General features: G+C 42.1%; 1 protein-coding gene across 5 annotated transcripts; it reads left to right on the top strand.

Annotated features, from left to right (window-relative positions):
* The first annotated feature begins 2,413 nt into the window (after positions 1 to 2,413).
* On the top strand, positions 2,414 to 25,030 carry CD80 (CD80 molecule). Of its 5 annotated transcripts, none has more exons than XR_004319968.1 (7): positions 2,414 to 2,711; positions 3,806 to 4,119; positions 11,734 to 12,051; positions 15,924 to 16,205; positions 20,379 to 20,486; positions 21,173 to 21,817; positions 23,629 to 23,641. XR_004319968.1 is itself a non-coding variant. In XM_014564140.2 (7 exons), the coding sequence occupies exons 2-6, from the start codon at positions 4,020 to 4,022 to the stop codon at positions 21,800 to 21,802; spliced, it is 909 nt and encodes a 302-aa protein (XP_014419626.1). In that variant the 5' UTR covers positions 2,419 to 2,711; positions 3,806 to 4,019; the 3' UTR covers positions 21,803 to 21,817; positions 23,629 to 25,030. The 5 variants fall into 5 exon arrangements, 3 of the variants coding, with proteins under 3 accessions (XP_014419626.1, XP_006190535.2, XP_014419625.1); XR_004319967.1 differs by having other exon boundaries at positions 2,415 to 2,711; positions 20,376 to 20,486; XM_014564140.2 differs by having other exon boundaries at positions 2,419 to 2,711; positions 21,702 to 21,817; positions 23,629 to 25,030.
* Positions 25,031 to 25,081: the final 51 nt, after the last annotated feature.

Genomic DNA, 25,081 nt, shown 5'->3' with positions numbered 1-25,081 from the left:
CTATTAGGGGTAAGTGGAAGTTGTCACATCCTCCTTCATAATTTTTCAAAGTATTCAGCTGAGACCCAGACACATAGGTAAATGAATTTTTTCTCCAATAGAGAAGATGAAAATGCAGTGGACTCCTGTCATAGAAAGTCTTTCCTGGAATGCTTTACAGAGCTTGAGTATTCTAAGAAGTCTAAGATGGACAGAGCAGTCACCCACTGAGCCCTGCCACAAACTTGTCACTGGATGAAGTAGAGTCAACTGTTTTTGTATCTCTCACCCACACTCTCTTCACTCCTCATGACTGCCTTGGGGGAAATGGTGTCTTGGACAATAGACAGGAAGTAGAAGAAGTGGAGTTCATTAAATAAAGCTGCCATCCCCCCTTCCACCTCACTCTACAATACATTTATTTCTAATGCCACGTTTCTACCTTTACAAAAGTATGGACAAGACGGGAGGGACATAGGACCCTCTTTTGGGCTTATAATGATTTGAGGAGGCAACACTGATTAAAGAATCAGTATTTCAAATAGTCTCTTTATTTAGCACCTGAAGCTTTTTACTTTTTAGGACCTTGTACCATAGTAACATTCAAGTTGGGTAAGAGATAAGCCTTTCTTTTCAAATAGGGAGAAAGACAAGGTCTTTCTCACTGCAGGTAAGTTTTAGGAAAGTGTCCATAAAGAAACTGAAAAACCTGGAAATGGATTCTCTTAAAACCATCAGTTCCCATATACTCTTTGAAAACCTGCAGGTGCTCTTGGGGTACAAGGATTTCAGTGTAAAGACCTTACCTTAGGCCACATCAATGTGTCTTTTGGCAGGAAGTACAGGCACTGTGGGACCCTCCTTGGAGTGTTACTTTAGAGGTGGAGCTATCAGATCCCATCATATAAGCTGCCGCTCACTTTGTGCATAGATTTGTCTCAAATGCAGCCAGTGATTTTCTGAGGCTGGGCCATTAGCTGAGCCTTGGAACAAATTCTGTCTAGTGAAGGCCTGTGTTTGCCCCATCACAAGACTGGTCAAAGCCTAAGCTCTGGCTTCTCTTTCTTTCTCTTTCTCTCTCTTTCTTTCCCTTGCTTCAGGATGATTTTCATGCCTCCTCACCCTATGAACACCCTGAGGCTGCAACTGTCATCCTTCTCTATCAGCTTTTTATTTAAAGGGATCTCAGTGCCTTAATACTGAAAAATTTAGGATGGATGGCAGCCCGAACTGTGATTTTTGTCAGGAAAGTTTGTTTCCTAAAAGTCTTAAGTTAGTATTTCAGACATTACTACACCATGTTCACAATGTTTACCACATTCATATACCATGTCTCTTATCATTTTATTTTTTTCCATAAATCGACTCACCTTTCTGCTACTACACATTTATTTCAGACAGGAGTCTGTTGTATCTCTACCATACAAAGTGTCCTTCTTGCCTTAGCCTAGGTTCTCCAGAAAGCAAAGCTAGAAGCAAAGGCCTAGATTCTTGGGAATGTGAGTTCAGTGGTACAGGACAGGGATTTTGAAACAGGGAAGGAAGGACAGCCAATACAAGGGTGCCTTACCACGCTGGCCTCTGCTATAGGCAACCAACTCCATCCCACCAGGACCTTCTGGAAAGCCTCATGAAATGTCTTTCACAACTCTCTACCTGGGCGACAAAAGGAGAGAGCAGATCTCCGTCAGCTTTCAGCCAATTTTGGTCAAGAGGAACTCCCTGGGTTTTAAGTCTCCTATATTTCCAAGTTGCATATGCTTGAGTGCAGAATTTCCAAGAGCATACCATGGCAAGTCAGCAGAGAAAGCCTCAGAGCTAGAAGCAGACTGTGAAAGGTGCAGGCACAGACAAGGTGCTATCAGGCTCCCCCGTGTGAAAGAGATCCACTTGACCAGTGTGGGTTGGCTGCTGACCAGTGGAATGCTCTAGAATTCTACACAGGGGAGTAGCAGGCTGGTTGGAAACTGGGGAAAAGGACTAAAATCTTCCTCACCTCACCCCTTGGCTCTGTCACTGTGTTCACCTGAGGGTTACTCCACTGGGGTTAGAGTGACTGGGATATACTGTCCAACTTGGCTGCCAGGAGTCCACTCTGCAAATGGGGTGGTGGTGGAGGGCTGAGAGGGTAGGAAAGGGTGCCCTTGTGAGCCGAACACTCTCCCCAAAGTGTCCACTGCACATGAAATGGATGGCCCACTCCTGCAGTGGCATGGCTATGACTAGGGAGGGGTAATTCTGGTGCTAAAACAAAAATTGAGACCAGCACAGAAACAGCCAGCCCATAAGGCTCATCATAGACTGTCTACCACTGAAGCTGATGGGCTAGCCCCGCCCACTATGGGGCACCTTTCCACCCTCTCCCTCAGGCTGCCCAGTGCAGTTTCCTCTCCCCTTGAGACTGCTGCAGTGCTGGTGCTCAGTGAGGGAGGGCAGCTGTGTGGTTTGCTGTGCCATCTGGAGGTAACTGACAACATAGGACAGCAGAGGGAGCTTCCTCAAATAGTACACGACGCTTTGCTCATCCCCCGGTTTAAGTATTTCTGAACATCAGAGTTCTCTATCAAGTAAAAGGAAGTTGGAAGGGGAAATGCCACCTCTGTGACATATCACCCAAAGAAAAACGGAGTGACTTGCCATTATTTTGGAGACAGCAAGAAAAGAACATCTCAGAAGTGGGGCCTCATTCTTTGATTTTTAACACAAGAAAAAGAGGAATTGTTCTTCGGCAAGTAAGTACACTTACTATTATCTTAATATGGTACAGCTTGGTAGAACTTGGTAGACCTAGAACCCAACGGCATTTTGAACAAACACAGCGTTCACTCTTACCTCCAAGACACAAACTCTCCCCCTCAAAGAGCCATCTGGGAGGTCTTATTCCCGGAGGAGGCGGAGGCGGCCCCAAACACGTGGAGGTTCATCATCAGAGTTATGGCCCGTTATTTTAAATTTCCTAGATGGTAGCAAATATTAATTTTGTAGGCTGAATTTGAGTTTTCCAAATAAATAAAATTTCTGGTGAATAAGTGAATCCAAGCTAATCCTGATTAAAATGGAGTGTGGCTGATAAAACAATCCATTGTAGCTGGGAATCTAGCTCTGGGGTAGTTTCCAAAGAGGGTCCCAAACATCCTCTGGGTAGTGTTGGGCTATGTCTGTGGTGGCAATCTGAGAGCATCACACGGGAGCACAGCTTTCCCTTTTATTTCTTAAGTTTGATAAATTTACTAAAAAAAACCCAAAACAAACAAAAATCCCCAGCTTTCTCACATTACGATACACAACGTAAATAAGTAATGTTTTCTGTATGTCTTTTCTCTTCCCTTTTCACTGACACTTTTCTGTTGATTGAGATCCTCTACTGCTTTAAGACATATTTTTGTGTAGAAGCATGTGAGAATAGAGACACTTGTTTTTCTACTGTTAATATACCAAGAAAAGTTATTTCATAACTTAAGTACTGCTTTGGACAAAATCCCCCGCCATGGCTTCCGCCCTGATGCTTTGTGCTTCTCGGTATGATGTGAAGAGGGTCTGAGCTTTCCTGGGTTGGCTCACTGATACCCAGGGCCCTTAGAGTTCTCTGCATTTCATCATCCCATCCAGCAATGGGAGAGCTGTGGTTGGTTCTCGGAACACGCACAGGCAGGATCACTTCCACAGAGCTCCGCGAACTTTTGTTTTTCCCTCGAGACTGAACCATGATTAAGAAGTTGCTCAGATTAAGATCCCTGACTCATTTAGGGAAGTCAACTAAGAAGCTTTACAACCTCCGGTAGGCTGGCCTTCCTTCCTGGGTGACTTTTATTTTCTTCTTTTTCAGGTGGCGAATATAAATCCACCATCTTTTATATTCAGGAGTTTGGACACCCAGTACACCATCCAGCCTCTCCTCTTTTGCAAACATCACAAGAGAACCCTCTGTGTGGGGCAATTGAATTGTTTTCTGCTTCTGCTGGGTGTTAACTGTGAGGTGCTCAGTTCTCACTTGGCTTGAAATTATTTGCTTTGGTTTTCCATCCTCCTCAGCAGAAGCCATGGGTCACACACTGAAGCGGGGAACTCCACCACCCAAGCGCCCATCCCTCATGCTTTTTCAGCTCTTGGTGCTGGCTGGTCTCTTTTACTTCTGTTCAGGTAAGCGCCTTCCAGGAACTTGACTGAGTCCACGGCTTCAGGGTTTAGAGAAAGGAGATGGTGTTCTCTGCACTGCCCCTTACTGTGGCCCTGTGAGAGGGAAGGGACCTTCAGGGCGTTTCAGTCCATTTTAGGGGTGAGGAAACAGAGAGGTTAAAGGACCCACCCTTGATCGCATAGCAAGCCAGCGGCCAAGTTAGCTCAAGAACCCAGACCTTAAAGGAAAGGTGGGGCAGCATGATTTTAACAAAACCATGAAGCTGATTCAGAAGGACAGCTTAGAGCTGCGTCTCTTCAACGAACACTAGATGTTCATTTACATTTTGTGGCATGATAAGGGCAGTGGTTTCCGGCTTTGATTCCCAAACTGTATTTCTATGAGACAACACAGCTAGTCTTTGCTTCTAAAACTGAACAACGATGATCTTCTTCCAATTTGAAGTGGGAAAAGAAAGCAGTCCTGAAGTACAACCTTCTTAATATTAAAATTTTCTCTTGATGTTGATTTTTATGCTTCAGGTGCCGATGCCCTTTGTCAACACTAACATCTGACATTAAGTGGTATCAGATTTAGCACAAATCATATTTTAAGTTATTTCTAACTTACTGCATAGGTGTTTCAAGAATATTTTGACCTCCAGAGACTCTTGTTCCAGCTCAGGTGCTGGACTTGGAGGGCTCTCGGGAAGGGAAGTGCTGATCCCGCTGACAGGGTGGCTCTGACTTTTTTAAGTCAGAACAAACAAAAGGTCTGCTTTTTGCTGAGCGGCATACCACCTGGTTTCTCCAAAACAAAGAGGAGGCCTCCAGCACGGTTTCCTGGTCTGCAAATATCAAAGGTCCTTGTCTTAAGCGCTGCTTGCTTAAAACAGGTCTGCACTGCACTGCAGCCATGTCCCAGAATAACTAAGGTGTTGGGGAGGGTGAAGGAGGGAAGGGAAGACTGCGATGCTGGTAGTTGTACATTTTCTGTCCTAAGCTGTAAAACTTGTCTTACACTGTTGCTGAACCAAGAGAACCATGACTCAAGTTTCACAATTTATGCATCAAATTTTGTATATATTTGACAGTTATATTTCCAACAGTTAGTTTTCTTCTGGAAAGTTGGGGGCAGTTGGGGGCAGCACTCACAGTCTAGAGTCTTTTGCGGAGTCTAAATGAGTTTTTAAAAATTTAGAAGAAAATTTATAGGCTTCCTAGAAAATGTGTGTGTGTGTGTGTGTGTGTGTGTGTGTGTGTGTGTGTGTGTGTGTGTGTGTAAGAGAGAGAGAAATCATAAAAAAGAGAGAAAGTATAAAAAGAAAATTAAAACCAAGGCTTTAGCATTTATACCAAGACAATTAGTCAGAGGCAAATGGAAAGAAACGAGCTTTGGGCTAAAGAAAGATATTTAGGAAAGCACCTTGTTCTAGATCTACATCTGGATTCTACTGTTGCTATATTAAGTCAACAAGGGAATCCATGAGTTTCTTTTGTCTGAAGACCTGCTATGTACCGAAGGGCCCCGGGAGGCAGGGGCCAGACTCCGTAGGGCTGGAAGTCCAGGGATATGAATGTTATTTGGAGGCACAGGGAGGCTACGGAAGGATTGTAAGCAGGGGAGTAACATGGTCTATACCAGCGCTGCTCACACTTTAATTATACATGCCAATTACCTGGGGGCCTTGTTAAAAAGCAGTTTCTAGCACAGGAGATTTTTTCAGAACAGTGAAAATACTGCATGGTGGATATATGTCATTATGTATTTGTCAAGACCTACTGAATGTACAGAGCCAAGAATGATCCCTATGTAAACTATGGAATTTGAATTTGGGTGATTATGATGTGTCAGTGTAGGCTCATCAACTGGCACAAATGTACCACTCCGGTGCAGGATGCTGATGGTGGAGGAGGCTGTGCGCATAGAGGGGAGTGGGTATATGGGTCCTCTCTGCTCTCTACGTTCAGTTTACGGTCAACTTAAAACTGCTCTGAAAAAATAAAATCTGTATATATATTTTTAAATGCAGTTTCTGCTTAGGTGAGTCTGGGGAGGGGTCTGCGATTCTGTATTTCTAACAAGCACCCAGGTGTCTGACGCCTCTGGTCTACAGACCTTTAGTTTTAGTAGTAAAGCTCTAAATGGCATTTTTTTAAACGGTGTTGCTGAAGCATAAAAATATGGCTTGTAGTGCAGCCAGAGTGATTGTACCAAAACCATTTAGTAGCTTACAAGTATTTGATGATAGCTTTGATGAAAAAAGTGGAGTTGGAGGGAGATGGTTGGGTTGGAGAGTGTGTATGATGCAGAACTGGTGAGGATTTGCCAGACTGGAGTGAAGGTGTGAACTGTGCATGGCCTGTGGGAGACAAGACTGGGTGCAGAGAGTGGAGACGACTGTGGAGGCCTTTGTTCCAGGACAGGGGATCTGCACACTACGCCCTCCTCTCCTGCCCTGTGTGGGGAAGCTGCACTTCCACCCGTCTCCACCCACTGCTGTCCAGGACCCTTTCCTGCAGAGGTGGGACCCGCTGGGTTGCTCTCCACTTCTAGTTTGGTCTGTGGAGGCCGAACACTGGGCTCATGTGCTCCAGAAGCTAATGGTTGTCAGGCCAAGGGTCCTAACATGGGCAGCTCTTCCTCAGAACCGGGGTCCTTTCAGGGTGACACAGCTCTAAGGAGAGGGGAGGGGGCTTTGGTAGGAGCAGGCCAGGGATGCAGAAAAGATGTTGGGCTGTGGGTCTATGGCAGGAGGAGCACTGAGATGGAGGAAGAGTGCCCTCAGAGTGCCACCGTCCACAGGGCCTTGCTCCTGCTGTATGCTCTGTCGGAATGCTGCTGGCCAAGGTGTCCCCAAAGCCACGGTTCTTGCTGTGACTGCTGTGGTGTCAGCTGTTCAAGTCCCCAGGCACTTTAGAGATACACCATTTAGAGAGACACATAGAAGTGGGGATCAGATTTATAAACAGCATATAGGCTGGGTCTATAAAGGAGAGAAAGTTGGGAGCAATGTGAAAAAATCAGGAGATGAGTCTCAAATCTGCCAGCTGCTGGAGAGCTGACACCTCTTAGCTTCCTGGTGTGCCCAGCACCCAGCCCAGGGCCCACACTAGCCCTGAGGATGCCAGTTCATTTAATCAAAAGCAGTTAGAAGTGTCCAAAAAGGTCACTTCCATTGTGTTAAGGGTCACACAGACCATTAACAGTAAATCTCCAGGTAGTGGGATTATAGGTGACTTTTATGCTTTTTCTGTAGTTTTCATTCTTTCTAAATTTAATGTGTGTTTCTTTTAGAGTCACGGAAAACCTTTAAACAGCACATCTAAGTCCTTAGGGAAATAATGTAATCATAGCACGCGGTGATACAAGCTGCTGTGCACATGTGATTCTCCCTACTTTCGGAGAACCGGTGGTGCAGGCCCACCGACCACTGTTGAGGTTCAACTCCATAGAATGGGCACTGCAGCCAGGCCACTGTGTCCACACGGCCTTCCTCCAGTTTGGAGGGATTAGGGGAGACTCATAGCTTCCTAGATTGGGTTCTTTTTTCTTTTAAAGCTATACATTAAATTTTCTTACTGTATCCCCCAGTTGTCCTGCATGGTTTTTGTTTTTTGGGTTTTTTTTTTAATGCAATGACATACAATTCACCATTTTAAAGTGTACAATTCAGTGGTTTTTAGTATTATCACAATGTTATGAAACCATCACTACTATCTAATTTCAGAACGTTTCCATCGCTCTTTAAAAGAAACTCCATACCAGTTAGCAGTCCATCTCCATTTCCCTCTGCCCTATCTCCTGGTAACCACCAATCTAATTTCCATCTCCATGAATATGCCTATTCTGGACAGTTCTTACAAACAGAGTTATATAATATGTGGCCTTTTGTGTCTGGCTTCTTTCACTTGGCATAATGTTTTCAGGGTTCATTTATGTTGCAGTAAGTACCAGTACTTCATACCTTTTTTTAGTTGAGTAATACTCCATTGTATTGAATTTTGAGAGGTGCATTATTTGTCTAAAACCAGTGGCCTCTACACTTCTTGGCAAAAAGCTCCCTCTCCTGGGAGGGTTATCAGTGGGGAGTTGACATGGCCAGGGGACAGGAAGGGTATGGGGTGGGGACTCACGTTGTGAAGTGTACCCAGTATGCCGTGCGGGTGGGGCAGTTTGCACACATGCGCGTCAGAGATGAGCAGAGTCACCTCCCGTTTCTGCCTTCCCTCCTCCTCTCCCCGCCCAGCCCTGGTACCTATGACTGCAGGAGACAGAGGCAGCCAATGGGCAGCCCACACCAGCTGGGAGCATTCAACTCAGTGCAAGTGTCAGCCAGTTACTGCAGTGATTCTCACCTCATCCTGGGCATGACTCAACACATCAGGTGCTTTGCTTGAGAGGAACAGCCCTATGAATAAAATCTGTGTCGCATTTTACAGTTCACAAAACACTTTACATCTAGCTGTTACACAACCCCTGTGGAAATTATGTGAAGTAAGTCGGGGAGATAGTATTATGCACATTTTGCAGAAATTATACCGGAAGCCCAAGGAGGTTCATCAACTTGTTAAAGGTTATGATTCTAACACACAGCGGGTGGAACCACATCTCATCTCCTAATGCCTAGCCAGGCATTCAGCAAATATTTATGGAGCCTCTACTATGAGCCAGGCCCTGTTCTAGATTCTGCAGATGTGGCAACAAAACAGATAAAGCCCCTGTTCTCATGACCCCAAAGTAACTTCAGCTGATATACAGCAGCTGGAGACAAGTTTGACGAGAACTAAATCAGGACAAGGGACTAACGAGTGGCAGGATGGATGGGGTCAGGGAGGATGGTGCTTGTTAGTGGGAGTCAGAGGAGGTCTCGCCACAAGGGGACACCTTTCCCAAAGGAAGCAAGGGACAGGACCGTGTGGATGTCTGGGGAGTGTGATAGTCCCCCCCATGTGCCTGGTACTGTGTACAGTTCAGCCTCCATTCCCTCACAGAAACCTCAGCCCATTGTGTTAGGTAGGTGTTGCTAGGCCTGTTTGTAAAATGACACAGCAAGCTCAAAATTCAACTACTGAGGCAGTAATGAGTGCTCAGACCTGAGTTTCCCCTCCAGAAACACTGAAGCAGACAAAACCCTTCAGAAATCTTTCAACTTTTTCTCGTACTGCGTGTAGCAGAGTCCCTGAGTATGCAAGCCAGGTCCTGGTGGGAATTGCCCAGAAGATTTTTGGTTCCTCTTTTCAGTCTGGTTCTTCCTCAGCACCAACGTCTGCTGAGGGGATCTCACGTAGGAACATCGAAGAGCCCGTTGACCTTTAGAAAAACACCCACACTTCTCAGATGGCTGGACAAAAACTCCTTAAGAACCATCACTGAAACTGGCTCACTTTCAGTTAAGATTTCTTTTTGCTAATGTCACCACATTTCAAAATCGGTTAGAAATCCTGGATTCTTTTCGGGTGAGAACAGAGCATAGCAAAGACCTGTTATTTAGGACCCCTGATGGGCGAGCTGCTTTCTGTCATGGGGTCTGTCTGGCTCATAGCATGTTCCATGTGTCTGACAAAATCCCTAATGAGAAGAAAGAGACCAGAGGGTACCAGCTAGGGGTGAGAGAAAGGAAAGAGAGGAACGGAAACTCTTATGGAAGACCTGCTATGTACTAGGGGCTTTTCCATTTATATCATTTAATCTGAATTTAATTTTACAATGACCCTGAGAGGTAGGCATCATACCGTTTGTACAGATGAGTAAACAGGTCAATCAGCAAGTGGCTGAGGCAGCCATAGTCCACGTGCCTTCTATGTATCATTTTGCTCTCGTTGTATCTCTGTCTTTTTTAAAAATTGTATCTCTTTTTAAAGATAGTTCAGGTTATTCAGCTATTATATGCTCTCTCAAGTGCATCTTTTCATTTATTTCCTCCTTTTCAGTTATATTTCCTAAATCTGGGGCTGGCAACGTTCAGCACAATTGTCGAAAGAGGTGCTTTGGATCATTCTGAGGTACCTCACACTGCTGTGGAAATAACCTGTCATCACAAAACTCTCTTCCTAAATGCTGTGGTGGAGCCACACCCAGTCTGATGGAGGCTGGAAGAATGGCTGGTGAGACGGAGAGGTGCTAGTGTCCATGACCCTGCTGTCCGAGGAGAATGGGCTTGGAAATGAGACCCCTATCCTAGTGAGGGGTTCTGTGTGGTGGGGAAGAGGCAGCATCGTACCACTGGGGGACGGAGGAGGGTGGCCAGATGTGAAGGCACTGGGGCTTTAGAGGGACTCTATTTTTCAGTCAAGCACAGCATAGGAAAAATTACCATGCTTTCTAAACCAAAAAAAAAAAAAAAAAAAAAAATCAGAAAATATAGTCTGACAGGGATTTTGGTGTTACTGATGAGTGCTGAGGAGCTAACAAGGAGATGGACTTGGGATGTCGAAACGCTGATATTTCTGTGATATGGTGACAGGAAAATGGGCAAATGTTTTCAATGAGGACTCTCTGGCAAAACTAGGTTGTAGGGCACCCGTTGCATGGATTACAGATAGCCAAGAGAGATAAAGACAGGATCTCCATCTGTTTAGGGTAGCTAGAAAGGTCAGAAATGGTCCAGAGGTGTAACTGAGGTCCCTTCAGGTGGGTTTGAGGGGAGTCATTTCAGCCTGAAGCCATGGGGTCAAGCCAGGTCTGGAAGGAAAAGCACTCTTTCTCAAAACAAAAGAGCTCAGTGATGGGGCCTGGCTGGGGTGCAACTAGTGCTGGCTTACTTATCCTAGCACTGGGCCTAAAACTGGGGAAACCAGTAAACAAGGAGAATGGCCCCAAAAGTACTCTGTAAAACTGGGGCAGTTTCCTTTCCTGGGTTTAGTTTCCTCATCTGTAAAATAAGACCACCAAAATGAATGATCAGGGAAATCAAAATCTCATATTCCTTAACTATGACTTCCCTATCCCTGTGGGGCTGAGTACATTGTCTAACCCATAGTTGGCACTCATATGCTAGGTCTTCTTTTGAGACTAGAGCGCCTTCTCCCTCATTGTCTATGGACAAACAAATGGATAAAGAAAATGTGGTATATACATACAACGGAATATTAGTCATTATCATCACTATTATTCCTTAAAAAGGAAGAAGATTCTGACACATGTAAAACACAGAGGAACCTGGATAGTATTATGCTGAGTGGAATAAGCCAGTCACAAAAAGACAAATACTGTATGTATGATTCCACTTATATTCAGTATTTAAAGTGGTAAATTCACAGAAACAGAAAGTTGAGTGGTGGTTACCAGGGGCTGGGGGAGGGAGAAAGAGGGGTTGTTTAATGCATACAGAGTTCCAATCTGCAAGATGGAAAAGTCTGGAGATCTGTTTCACAACAGTGTGAATATACTTGACACTACTGAGCTGTACATTTAAAAATGGTTAAGATGGTAAAATTATTTTTTAATCACAATTTTTTAAATGGAGGCAAAAAAAGCACTGGGGACCAAAAATATCAAACTCAAACTGAACACTCTGATCCTGCTTAGTCACTATATGCAACCCTCTGAATTCTGTTATTGTCCACTCCGAATTCCTGCTTGTGCAGGCATCTATGTTTAATAGACATAAAATTTTGTTGTTTGCCTCTCCATAGGCATCATGCAGGTGACCAAAACAGTGAAAGAAATAGCAGTGCTATCTTGTGATTACAACATATCCACTGAAGAACTGACCAAAGTTCGCATCTATTGGCAAAAAGATAATGAAGTGGTGCTGGCGGTCATGTCTGGAAAAGTGAAAGTGTGGCCCGAGTATGAGAACCGCACCTTCACTGACTTCACCAGTAACCTCTGCATTGTGATCCTGGCTCTGCGCCTGTCAGACAAAGGCACCTATACCTGTGTCATTCAGAAGCCTGAGCAAGGGACTTACAAACTGGAGCACCTCACTTCGGTGAAGTTATTGGTCAGAGGTCAGTGGGATTTTCTGATTTACGATAGCTAGCAGATTCTCGATGCCCTTAAAGACGTACTCCTGTTGATTTAGGTGGAAAGTCTACCAAAGAGGAATGTGTCTCACTTCATTTCTTAGGGTTGAGTCTCTAGTTTTACAGTAAACCCTAGCTGGAAATAGCTATTAGCTGCATTTCTTGCACTTTGACAATCCAAGTTCGTGACAGTGATCCTGGGGCATGCATGATAATGACCTGAAGTGCCTTCTGAATCATAAAGGGACACATCTGATGTGATGGGGCTGTCCTACTAACTGCACTTGATCCAGTAATATATTCTTGCAAAGTATGTTGAAAGGTACAAGAGCAATGCAGGCATAAATATTTTTCAAATAGTGTTTGAATGTCTATTGCTCTGGCTATTGTACTATTATATTTATTGTACATTTGAAGCTCTAGTCTAATGGTCAGTTTTACAAAGTTAGATATTAAAGAAGTGTTATTAAAGGGCAGGGTAGGAAGAAGCCTTGACTTAATCACCGGTGATTCTGAAAGAGGATACTGATACAGGCTGAGCCCTTGCTGAGAAATGACAGCCCTGGGCCATTCCCTCACACTTAAAATTCAAACACATTTCTTTCTCTTCCTGCGCCCTTGAGCCTTTAGTGGAAACCAAACCTTTTAATAAAATGGAAGAATTAACCTTGATAACAGGTAACTTAAGTGACTCCCCAATGGATTCTTCACCGTTCTTCCCTGCTTTGGTCTTAAGCTATGTTGAATCTTTAGCGGTAGCATTCAGGTCATACCTAAAGCTTAGGAGGTACACCAAAGTTTCATGGAATTATCTTAAACTTCACTCTGTGTATTCCCTACCCATGGGAAGAGCAAATGATTATCTGGTGGTGGGATTTGTGGGGCTCTAAGAAGACTGCCTCCTCCAAAATTCTGACCTGTATCAATTCCTGGAATTCCCACTATTAAAGCTTCTCCTGCTAGTTTTAGCATTTCCCCCACCGCTGTGAGACCCCTGTTAAAAATGAAAATGTGTTCCCTAGGGGAGATGGCACCACAGACATATTAGCCTGTATTAATTAATTACATTAGATACGTAGTCAGTCCTCTAACATAATATCCAGAGAGAAGGAGACTCAGGACACATTTGGTAGAAATATAGAGAAGAAAACTCAAGAGGGAGAAGAGGCAGAGTTTCAGGGAGGGCAGGCCCCTGTAGCAGGCCCCCGTAGGCAACCAAGGACAGCCAAGGGGCAACATGCGAGTGTTGAGGGCCTTAGACAGGGGAGTGGGGCACCAAAATCAAGTAGGGGAAGACAAAAAGAGAAACTCTGCTTGCTTAATTAGACCCAGAACCAATTCTGGTTTTTCTAATTGAGACAATGAAAATCGTGCTTGTCAAATGATCAGGTGCATGTGACTTGGGGATCTGGTTAAAATGCAGATTCAAATTCAGCAGGTCTGGCATTTCCAACAGGCTCCCTGGTGATGCCTTGCAGTTGCTGAGGATCACAGCTTGAGAAGCAAGACACTAAACAAGCTCTCATTTGGCCAAAGTGACCAAATGTCCCATTCTGCCAGGGACTGAGGGGTTTCCTGAGACATGAGATTTTCAGTCCTAATACTGGGAAAGTCTAGGCTAACTGGGACAAGTTGGTTTCTCTACATTTGCCTAAGATTGCTAAATGATATAATAGCTCAATAGATGAAGCCTCCACTAAGTAACACATTTGAGAACTAGCTATACTAGTTATCAGATTAACTAGGTTAATGGAGTTTTACCTTTCTAAAGCATGTGCACCTTTTCCTTCCCTAATAAGATATTCTTACCCTACCCATTAAGGGTGGTGAAAACTGGGAAAAATGAGACACAAAGGAGTAATTCTTTAATGGTTCACAGTCTTGCAAGGCCTTAGGAGATGTTACTCTAAACAGATCACCTTATAGAAGGGGTGGGAGATGGAGTTTAAAAAGATGATTTTTAATACAACCCTTGATATTGTAGCATTCTTGTGGTTAAATGTTTTTTGGAAAAGCGGAGTGTAGAAATGAACACGAATCATAATTAGGATATGAGTTACCTGGATTTGTTATTCCAAGTTACAACATGACATATTGGTGTTATAAGAAACAAAGAATACTCCTGATGTCAGCTGCCCGTGTAATGATTTGGTCTGATAGGATAAATTAATAGGAAATAGGAAGTAGGAAATAACAATGTCAACTAAAAATGCCTCAGGAAAATGTCAAACTTAATTTAGGAACAGAGTTAGTACAAAAAAGAAAGGTGAGTCTATCCCCAACCAAATCCAAGTTTTTCCTTTTCCTGGCAATTACAATAACCTGTCATAACTTCCTCTTCCCCTTTTTCCTCATGGTGCCACCACGCAGTCCTGGAAACTTTCATCTGGCAACTTGACCTAAATGAGGAAACTCATCTAAGAGAGGACAAATTTAAGACACACATTGGTCTATGAACTAATTTCCTGTGTGTCAGACTCTGTTCTATGTGATACACATTAATGATGTCATGAAATTCTTACAACGCTGGGAGGCAAGTAGTATTAACCTCATCTTACAGATGAGCAAACTAGGACTGAAAGTGGTTAAGTAACAGGCCCAGAATTAAAAGGCAAAACTGGTTTTAAAACCTGCTCTCGATGACCACTATGCTAGACTACATCTCTCTGTGAGACTCTGAATTCTGAGAAGAAAACCAGGTACATGAGATGAAGTATGGAGGGATTGGTTCCCCGCAGTCATGTTAAGAAGAATAAATTCTTTAAGCCTAACACTAAGTGAGGAAGAGGTGAGGGGAGTTTTCTCCTGTGTTCACTGCAGTCATTTCACTGTGCTCTGCTTGGTGTATACTTTAGCATCTCATTGGGGGTCGAATACACAAATGAAAGAGAGCTTCGAGTGCCTTGGAGGAATATTAGGAAGGCCTCTCTGTCATTGTGAGACATTTCAGAACAGCAAGGGAATCTGTAAAGTACAGTGGTTGAGATTACAGGTTCAACGGTGTACAATTTGGACAGAAGTTTATCTGATTAAAGACTACTTTTGAAAAAGTAAGGTAACGCTAAACAAAATTTAGAATAGTGTTACCTCAGGTGTGGGAGGCGGGAGGACAGCAAGGCAAAGACGGAACAAGCAGGTTTACATAACCTGCTGTCAGTGTTCCAGTTCTCAAGTGGGATAGTGGGTTCTCAGGTGTTTAGTACAGTGCGAGTTAATATATAGATAAATAAAAGAGAGCCACCTTGTATACCTCAAATACTAGGAAGAAAGGGAAGAAAAAAAAGTAAAAGAAAGAAATGAAAGGAAAAGAAAAGAAGGCAGGAGAGGGGGAGGTTCTAGTATCAGAGAAACTTGAACACAAATCCCAATTCTGCCACTTATTGGTTGTGATTTCTCTAGACCTCATTTGATTATTTAGAAAATGGAGATTTTATTAGGTTAAATCATATGTAATGACTGATATTTAACCTTTTTGAATCTACAACCTACTAGGGTTGTTGTAAAGATGAAATGAGATAATGTCCAGACCTAACAAATATTAAGAACTCAATAATTGCTGTCTCTTATTTTTAATTCCACCCCTTCCTTACAAATGCAAGTACTATGTCAATATTTACACAGGAACCTACTTCTTTCTTTAATAAGTGCCCTTCTACCTCCATCAAAAGTGACGAAGAATTGATATAACCAATTCAAACTAAAACTAGTCTTTGGATTATACCTAACTATTAATGACTTACGGGAAGTTGCAAATTATATTTTATTGTTCTTATTAAAGCTAAGTATTTATTAAAAATATAAACACATACACACAAACACGTAATGATAATGTACTTACATCCTTGTTCCTTCTCCAGCTGACTTCCCTGCCCCTAGTATTAGTGACCTCGGAAATCCATCTCCTGACATCAGAAGGATAATCTGCTCAACTTCTGGAGGGTTTCCAGAGCCTCACCTCTCCTGGTTGGAAAATGGAGAAGAATTAAACGCTACCTACACAACACTTGCCCAAGATCCTGAAACTGAGCTCTACACGATTAGCAGTGAACTGGATTTCAATGTGACAAGGAACCACAGCTTCATGTGTCTTGTCAAGTATGGAGACTTAACAGTGTCACAGACCTTCAACTGGCAGAAATGTAAGTGACATTGTCCTAGGGAGTTTTTGCTGTGTAGAATCTAAAATGAGTCAGCCAGATACATTTCAGAATTGTGCATATTGACTCATAGTATTTTTTTGTAGTTTTTTTAGACACGTAAATGAAATGATAATAAAGAGTTACTATGACTTAAGGTCACCACACAAGGTCTGACTATAATGTTAATAGACTAATTTTCTTTTCTTTAATAAACATTCTAAAATTTAGAAATCCAAATAAGTGCTATCCATCAAGTTATCATGTTAGGAAGTTATTATAACAGTATTATTTTTATTGAAAGAACTAAAATGTGGCCTTCTTTGAATGCTCTCTGGGCTTCGGCACTTTTATTTTGGGGGCCCCCTCCCCACGGTCCCATGATGTTAAATCATTGTCTTCTGTGGGTGAATGTGCCTTTTAAGAACTACTGGTTCATTCAGAACCAAGTCTGGTAAAGAAGGTGAATGACAAACTACTTGGGGACAATGCCTGAAAAAAGTGGTCATTTTTTTAAAAACATTTTTTAATTGAGTTATGGTCATTTTACAATGTTGTGTCAAATTCCAGTGTAGAGCACAATTTTTTCAAAAAGTGGTCATTTTTGATCCAATACCAACACCAAATGTTTTACCCTACAAGTAGTATACTTACAGAATTTTCTTTCCCCAGAGGTAAAATTATCTGAAAATATAAAATGAAAAAAGTTGGGCTTATGTAAATTTATGCATATTAAACCCATAATGGGTTATTACAGAAGAACTCAGATACTTGAAATACATTTCTAACTTGTTTGGCTGCTTATATGGAGGACCACCAGGCCTCTCCCCACCCCTGAGCCCCACTTCTAACAATGTGTTATGTGGCTGCATAGTAAAAAGCAATACATCAAACATAACTTATTATGTATAATACATCTTCCTCTTATCTTTGCTTGTAGTAGAGGAGGTATTTTAGATGGTCTAGTAGTTCATCCTAGTGAATGATTTGCTCTAGATCTTTCAATCTTGAGTGGATTCTTTATTTTCCTCAATAGGTAATGAGATAAATTCTGAGGGGAAAATTAGTCCAACTATAAACCAAATTTTGACATGATTTTATTAATAATCCAAATTCATCTCTATCATCTTTTATGTATTCTAAAAAATTTACAAAATTGAAGTTTGAATCATATAGTGAAGCTAGTTTATTAATTCAGCAATACTTGTCACCTTATTGATAATATCATTATTTAACCAATTTTAGATTATCGTGACTAAGGTAGAGAGTAGTATGCAAATTGGTAAAAGCAGCCTCAATTACATGTTTATTTTGGACATTATTTATATTTGGAATATGAGTATATATGATCTTCTAGGATAAAGGTTGACAAAAATTTTTAGAAAAGGGCCAGACAGTAAATATCTTAGCCTTTACAGGTCATATGGTCTCTGGCAACAACTCAGTCCTGCTGTTACGGCATGAAAGCAGCCACAGACAGAACAAAAATGAAGGACATGGCTGTGTTCCAGAAGAATTTTACTTAAAAAATTAAGTAGTAGTCCTGGCTTGGCCAGGTTAACACTGTAGTTTGTTAACTTACAGGGAATAGAATGTAGTCCTTTAAATAAAAAGATGGAGCTATTATTTAAAGGTGATTTAGACAGCCAGTTTTATCATCTTTTCCCTCATATGCCTTCTCTCTTCCTTCATGCTAAGGATGAGCAGTATCCCTTTTCAGTCTAATTCAGAATACTAGCTCTTTGCCCCACTTGGTCTACATTCACAATGACTAATGGAGAGGTAATTAACAGTATGTGTTTAATCATTCCTTCTTTAATCTAGTCTTTATTAGTTATCACATACCAAGTATCTTGCTAGGTGTCAGTGTTGTCTTTATGACCAGAGAGCTTTAAATACTTCAAATCTCATAATTTGGACTGCAGGTGTCATTTATAGCCAAAAGCAAATAATGCATTTTTGGGGGGTCAAGGGCTGACTGCGTAAGCAAATGTAAATTAGGAGTATAGTTCATAGAAATGTTTTTATCAATGTGAGTAAAGCTTTACTATAGAAATACCTACTCTTAAACAATTCTAAATTTATTAATTAAGCAGACTGGGTCTATTGTTCTTTCAGTCTGGGTCTGCCCAGTTACTTAACCCTTGATACACTGGAAGGTGTGTGTGTGTGTGCGCGTGCGCATGCGTGTAAGGGGTGAATCAGGGAGGCCCACTCAGACTGTCTAATGAGCTATACGTGCAGATGTCCTTACATGACTATGCCCTTGGGATTCTGGGTCTGCCTGTGGCCCATTGCCAGGTTCCTAACAGGCATTATGATAGAACGGGTTTGCTGCTGCTGGTTCCTTCTTCTTGCCCTTTAGCACGTACCTTCTTTCTAGGCTGAGGGAGGCTTGAAGATGGATGAGAAGTGGCCTCTGAGAGGAAGCCAGGAGTGAGTCAGAACTTTGAAATGTCTAGACTCCCAGGATAATAGCAAGAGCTTCCTTGTTATTTTGGGTGTTATTCTGGTCTGCAGAGGCCAACCATGGTAATCACTCGATGTCTCCATTCAATCTGGTGTTTTAGAGAAAAAATAAGAAAACAACTTTCCCTAGTCTCTAGGGAGTAGGTGCTCTATGATCAAATGTGCATTTTATAATGATTACTGTGGCAGAATGTGTAGAAATTATTAAAGCCTAGAAAACTAGAGGCAAAGAGACCGAAGTATGGAGGCTACTAGGTGGGAGATGAGCAAAACCTGAACTAAGGCAGTTGCTGCAAGAGATTTGGAGAAAAGGAATCAATTGAAGAGATATTCTCAATACACAATAGAAAGTCAGGGGGAGCTTCGGGGCAGTGAGCACAAAGGCAAGCCTTCACTTTTATTTGGGTCACTAATGGTGTTGCCATTCACTGAAATGGGAGAAAGCAGGTGGTAGATATGCTCTAGAAAGAATACATACACTGAGTTCAGTTTTAATCAGGTGAAGATGCTGGCATCCACCCATCTAGTCGGTGGCTGGAAATGCAAATTTGGAGCTCAGAAATGAAATCAGGATTATGACATACAGATTTAGAAATCAGCTCGTGTTTCCAATCTTGGGTGTGGATGATTACTAGGGGCCAGTGAGAGGAGAATGGGACCATGGGAACAACAATATTTAAACACCAAGCAGAGGAAGAACAGCCTAACAGAAACTGAAGAATGTGGTGTCATAGAAATCCCATGAGGAAGAGTGTCAACTGGGCCAAATGCTGATGGGGTCTGAAAAGCTAAAGACCAAAATTTATCCATAAGCCTTGTAATCAGAAAAATGGGAGATGGTACTTTAGCAAATGTTCAATATTTATTTGTAAGCCATTCAAAAGAAATCAGAAGAGGATGAGCTGCTGATATTCCTTTTGTGTCTCTGACCTTTCTCCGGATGTTGTTGCTAACTATTCCTCAAATGGGTTGAAGAATAAATGGTGGAACTGCTGCTCCCGACCAGGAGGGACTGACAGCAGTTCCTACTCCCATAGGCATCCACATCCTTCCCCGTGTCCCCCGTCTTCTCTGTTCCCTGTGTTTTACAGCTGATAGCTGGTTTGCAGATCCCTCCTCCAGGATGACCCCACCTACTACCAAGCCACACCCACTCTTGGCTCTTTGCTGGGTCTCTTCTATTCTTCCAGAAGCCCTAGGCTGGATGGTGAAAAATGTGTATCTGAAAATAAATGCAAAGTGGTTCCTGTAGCTTTAAACAGCCACTGTGAGGTGTGTGTGTGTTAAGACTACATACTAAAAGGGAGAAGGCATGACAGAGCTGGAGAAGGAAAAATAAGATCTATCTAGAACACATCAACTATGAGTAGTGATACATAGTAATATCAGCTATAGAAATGAGAGATGAAGACAAGATAGCTTTTAAAGTATCTCCTGAGTATCTTTTTTTATGCCAACTTAACTCAGTAAATGCAAAAGTTCAAATTTTCTTTTTCACATTCAATATCTGACAGCTGGTATTAGTTGCCCATAAGTATGTGTCTGATTGAAGAATTATGCAAGAAAAATGCCAAAAGCTGCATTTGGGGGAGCTAACCAGGCAGAGAAGGGGAAAATGCTTTACAGTTGTGTCAATATAAGGTCACAGAATGGGTATCAGGCAGTTGGAAACACATTAGAGCTGACACTATTCTTTTCCCTCAGCAGCCAAACCAGCCCCGTCCGCTAATCAGCTCCTGCCCTGGGCCATTATTATCCCGATCTCAGCATCTCTGATCATTGCACTAATACTAGGACTAGCATGGCTGTTCTGCAGTAAGTAATACTGTACTGTCCTAACAATCTCAATTCCTGGATGCCCTCTATCAGTAAGGGTCAGCATCTGTATGAGGTTTTAGCCTATTTCATTCTCATTTTTGGAGTAAATCTATGGAAACTTACTGTCTCTTTTACTTGCCAAATTCTGTTCATTCACTGGACAGATATTTCTTGGACACCTGATATGTGCCTGGCACTCTACTAGGCACTGGAGTTACAAAGATGAGAAATCACTGCCCTCAAGACACATTCTAGTTTAGCCCTTTTAATTTTCCCCGTAGCTATATATTTTCTTAGGGACACCAAGTCTTGCTAACTAAATTGAAATGTATCTGATGCAAAGTGATGTAATCTTTGATTTGTAATTGGAGGAAAGGCAGAATGACAAAATTTAGGGGCGAGAATCATTTTCTTGGAGGAGGGTAAGATGCACAAATGAGATGTTGTTGAGTAGCCAAATCGCCACAGGTGATTTTACCAATTCTTAATTCTTCAGAATTTATTTTTGGGAGAAAGATCAAGAGTAGCTGAGGAAGAGACATGTAGGGTATTTTTTTTTCCTATGAATTTAATTTTTTGGCCTTGCACACATGCTACCCTCAATCTCTGTAAATGAAGAGGAACACTAGGCCAGGGCTAAGGCTATAGTCACCACAAAGGAACACCAACCTCTTTTGAACTAGAAATCATGTACACTGAGCAAAGAAAACTGGAAGAACAACATCTGCTGATTTTCCCAACTCTCAGCACACAAAAAATGTCAAAGCTCAAGGAAGTCACTACTCTTCACTATGAACAACTCACCCCACAGGTAACAAAGAGGTCTGATGGGCTCAAGAATGTTTCTAACACAGACTGTGCAGCCTTACTCCTCTAGTTCAGTTTTTCATCCTTAGTGCTACTGACTTTGAGGGCTGGGCCATTCTTTGTTTTAGGGGGCTGTTCTGTGCATTGTAGGATGTTTAGCAGCATCCCTGGCCTCCACTCACCATATGCCAATAGCACCTCTTCCTCCAGCTGTGACAACCAAAGATGTCTCTAAGCATTACATATGTCCCCTGGGGTGGGGGGGGGGTGGCGGTGGTGAAAATCACCCCAGCTTGAGAACCACAGCTCTAGTTCTAAGCCAGTCAAAGGTCAGCTGAAGTATATGGGTGCAACTTAAGGGAAAATGACGTATGTAGATTCTTAGTGCTTGTGCTTGTCTTCAAGGACTTGCTGCAAGACAGAGAGAGAGAAGGAGGAATGAGGAGAGCTTGGAAATGGAAAGGCTCTCTCCAGTCTGCATAGGACGTGTGGAAGGATCGGGCTGACCAGAACACATGGAGGTAGCCCCGTTTAGCTCTTCTCTACCAATGTGGGATGTGTGAGATCTTGTGGCTGATGGGGCACAGGGTCTTCTTCCTCTCAGTACCAAATTTTAGACTTTTATCTACTACCACCTTCTCAAAATCCTCATTCAGAGTATTCTAAACAGATGGTTGGCACCTTTCTCCCCACATAAAATTTGCTTATTTTAACCTCTTCCTTTGCTGTGCCATTTTGCTGTCTTGAAATATTCTCCGGTTGTCTATTAACTGAGTGTCTTTCAGTATCTCTCAAACACGCACTGTTCCTGGGTTAACTCCTTATTCTATCATTCCTTTTCCCCTGTAACCTGCTGTACTGATGGACACAGACTGGGGTCACTCTGTACTAATTCAGTAACATGTCACTGGTCTCTCTGCTTCTTACTGAGTCATCCTACCTACTCAATCACAGAGCCAAATTTCATAAAGAATTACTTCTCCATGTCATTTAAAAAACTCAGAGGAGACCCCCGTGTTTACAGGAAAAGCTTTAGAACTTTCAACTTTCCACATTCAGTTGATCTCTTCAGTCTAAACATCCTCAGTTGTTTCAACTGTTTCAATTGTTTTTCACAGGACAATTTTCAGAAGCTCCACATAAACACACTAGATGTCAATAAGTGGTGTCCAAGACTTTAGATTTGATCTGATTCTACATATGATGGGGTAATTACTATCCAGGGTCTGGAATGTCCTTTCTGTTATGGGAAACTAACACAGAATCAGCTTTTGTAAGTCAAACTATCAACTTACATCAATTTTGCACTATCCTAAAATCCCCAGGTCCTTTCAGGTAACAGAAACATTGGGACATTAGAATCCAAGAGACTGATAGCAGGTTCAGGGTGGTTTATAATATCCATAATCAGTTCAGTTTTGACTTGCAGAAGTTAGGGTAACACCTACATAAAAAAAAAAAAAAAAAAAACAAAAACGAGAGTCTGGAGAGTTACCTTTAAACATAAAAGAAAATGAAATGTAATACCTGAAACTTACAGAACAGGTTCTGTTTCACAAACACATTATTTCATTTTAGTCTTATAACAATCTCTATGAGCAAGATCTTTCTGTTTTATGGGAGGGAAACCCAAGGCTCCCAGAGGTTGAGTGACCTGCCTAAGGTCAGATAGCTAAAAGGGAGCAAAACCAGGCCCCAGCTGGAAACCAAGCTCAGGCTCCTCTCATGATACCAAAGCATCCTGTATTTTCCCCACAGCAATCTCTTAGCTTCCTATCCTGTTTTCTTTTCATATCAACTTCTTGCTCATTCCTCAGGAAGCCCTTCCCAGGATATTCCCTTCAGTTCTGCCATTACCTCACATTTCCCTGACTTTACTTCTGTCTTAAAAGTCTTCTGCTCAGTCAGCTGATACTTCACAATGAAGCCACAAAGCCAGTCTTCTACACAAGCCTTCTGTGTCCCCCTTGACCAGTTCAAGAAGCTCTGCCTCTGACTGCTGGAGCAGTGCCACCCCTAGCACTTTACTCTCCACCCTGGGTTTATTTTCATGGGCTGTGTCTTATATTCTCTACCAAATTATAGCCAATCACGCCCGATACACCTTTGTTTGCCCCACATACAGATGAGTGCCCTGATCAATAACATTTGGTTGGTTGGTGATAGCTGGCAGCTTAATATTTGCCTGATATTTCGTGTAGTAAAAATGTCAGACTTGTAATTTAGACTTGCCTTTCTGTTCATTAGCCATCAAGATTAATATCTATAATGTTATCTCAATCTGGGAATACTGTAGCAATAAAAAATATAAAACTTTAAATGTTTTCTTCAGGTCCCACCTCCATCTGAGATTGACCTCTTCTTGAATTTCCTCAAATGACCAAGATTATCACATCTCGCCCTTCATGTACCTGTTCTCTGGGAGCCTCTTCGTACCAGTGGCTTTGCAGAAAGTGATCAGAGGAATATGGTGGGGTCAGAAGTAGATCTGGTGACTCTGACCAAGGATTTGAAAACAGAATTCCTTAGACCTGGAAGAGACATTCGTGAATACTAGTCTTACTAATGACAAGGATATCGGAGTCCTGGGAGGTAACTTGAATTGTAAAGGCCAGGGCTAGAACTTAGATTTCCTTGCTCTGGTGCTTTTCCTTCATCAATCCATCTCTGTGCTATTAACTGGTGTGTGTGTATACACACACACCAGTCATAGTGCTTCTGGAAACAGAAACTTACCATCATCAAGGTCAGCTTCAGAGATGATCTGATGCAGCACTGGAGGATGCTGTGTTGTTAAAAGCAACCTAATGCAAATGTGTGGGAAGTATGTGGTGTGCACACCAAATGAGGATAATGGAAATATTACTGGTGTTTAGCTAGCAGTTCATTTTCATTGTTCCTCTCCCACTTCTCTACCAGGTTCAGGAGGAAGCAGATCCAGCTAAAACCAATTTCCTCTGGCATGTAAGAGGAATGAGTTATACACATCAAAGTAACAGTCAGATTGGAGAGGGATGGTTTACATTCTACTGGTTCACATTGGACTGATAATCTCCTTAAATGGCTTTATGCTAGTTTAGTCTCATTTGTAAAGTATTTATGACAAAGTTCTCATTTAAAATGAGACAGATCATCCATGAAGAGCTCATCTGACTGACCCCAAGGCCACCAACTTAACTCCTGAGGTGCTCTGTAGGTAGTAGAGGCTGGCAGAGAGCAGACTCAAGTCCTCTTTATAGGGGTGGCCCAAATGTTGTCACTACAAAGCCTCTAAGGATCCCTCCATTGAAATGGAATATTGTGAGGGGTACAGAGGCACCACGGTACTGATCTAGTGGGAGATCACCCAACTCCACTTGGGCCTAAGCCCACAGTGCAACCTAGACCTAGAAGCACAAAGAAATCTAATTGTGGAACACCACCCTGTAACTGAGGTACAGTGTAGCTTTTGAAAATTCAAAAATATAATACCTCTAGGGACAAAAATAAATGATGTTCCCGCTCCAAAAATTAAACAATAGATTAAATTATGCTATATAGTCTAAGAGACAGGCTGTACCCAGAACAAAATTACTTTAGAAAATAAAGGTAGTGAAGTTGACAAGAACTTGAAGCAAAGAAACAAATAACAAGAAAAACCCAGGAATTGCTGCATTTAGTTAAGTCAGTACAATCCTTGGACATGATCAAAAGTTCTTAAAAATTCGCTACAAAACAGTACAAATCTAAAAAAATTTATGAAATTATAAAAATTATTAAATAAAATTTAATATTTTTTCAAAGAG

This window comes from Camelus ferus, chromosome 1 (assembly GCF_009834535.1).
Source record: "Camelus ferus isolate YT-003-E chromosome 1, BCGSAC_Cfer_1.0, whole genome shotgun sequence".
Classification (NCBI taxonomy): domain Eukaryota; kingdom Metazoa; phylum Chordata; class Mammalia; order Artiodactyla; family Camelidae; genus Camelus; species Camelus ferus.
Note: the sequence above shows the minus strand (reverse complement) of the source record. Positions and strands in the feature narration are given on the sequence as shown.

Bases quoted from the DNA above. Each gene is read 5' to 3' on its own strand.
- CD80 (XM_014564139.2), top strand. From the start codon at position 4,020: ATGGGTCACACACTGAAGCGGGGAACTCCACCACCCAAGCGCCCATCC. The intron at 12,052-15,923 runs GTCAGTGGGATT...TTCCTTCTCCAG, and splicing joins GGTGAAGTTATTGGTCAGAG to CTGACTTCCCTGCCCCTAGT. The intron at 20,487-21,701 runs GTAAGTAATACT...CTTGTCTTCAAG, and splicing joins ACTAGCATGGCTGTTCTGCA to GACTTGCTGCAAGACAGAGA.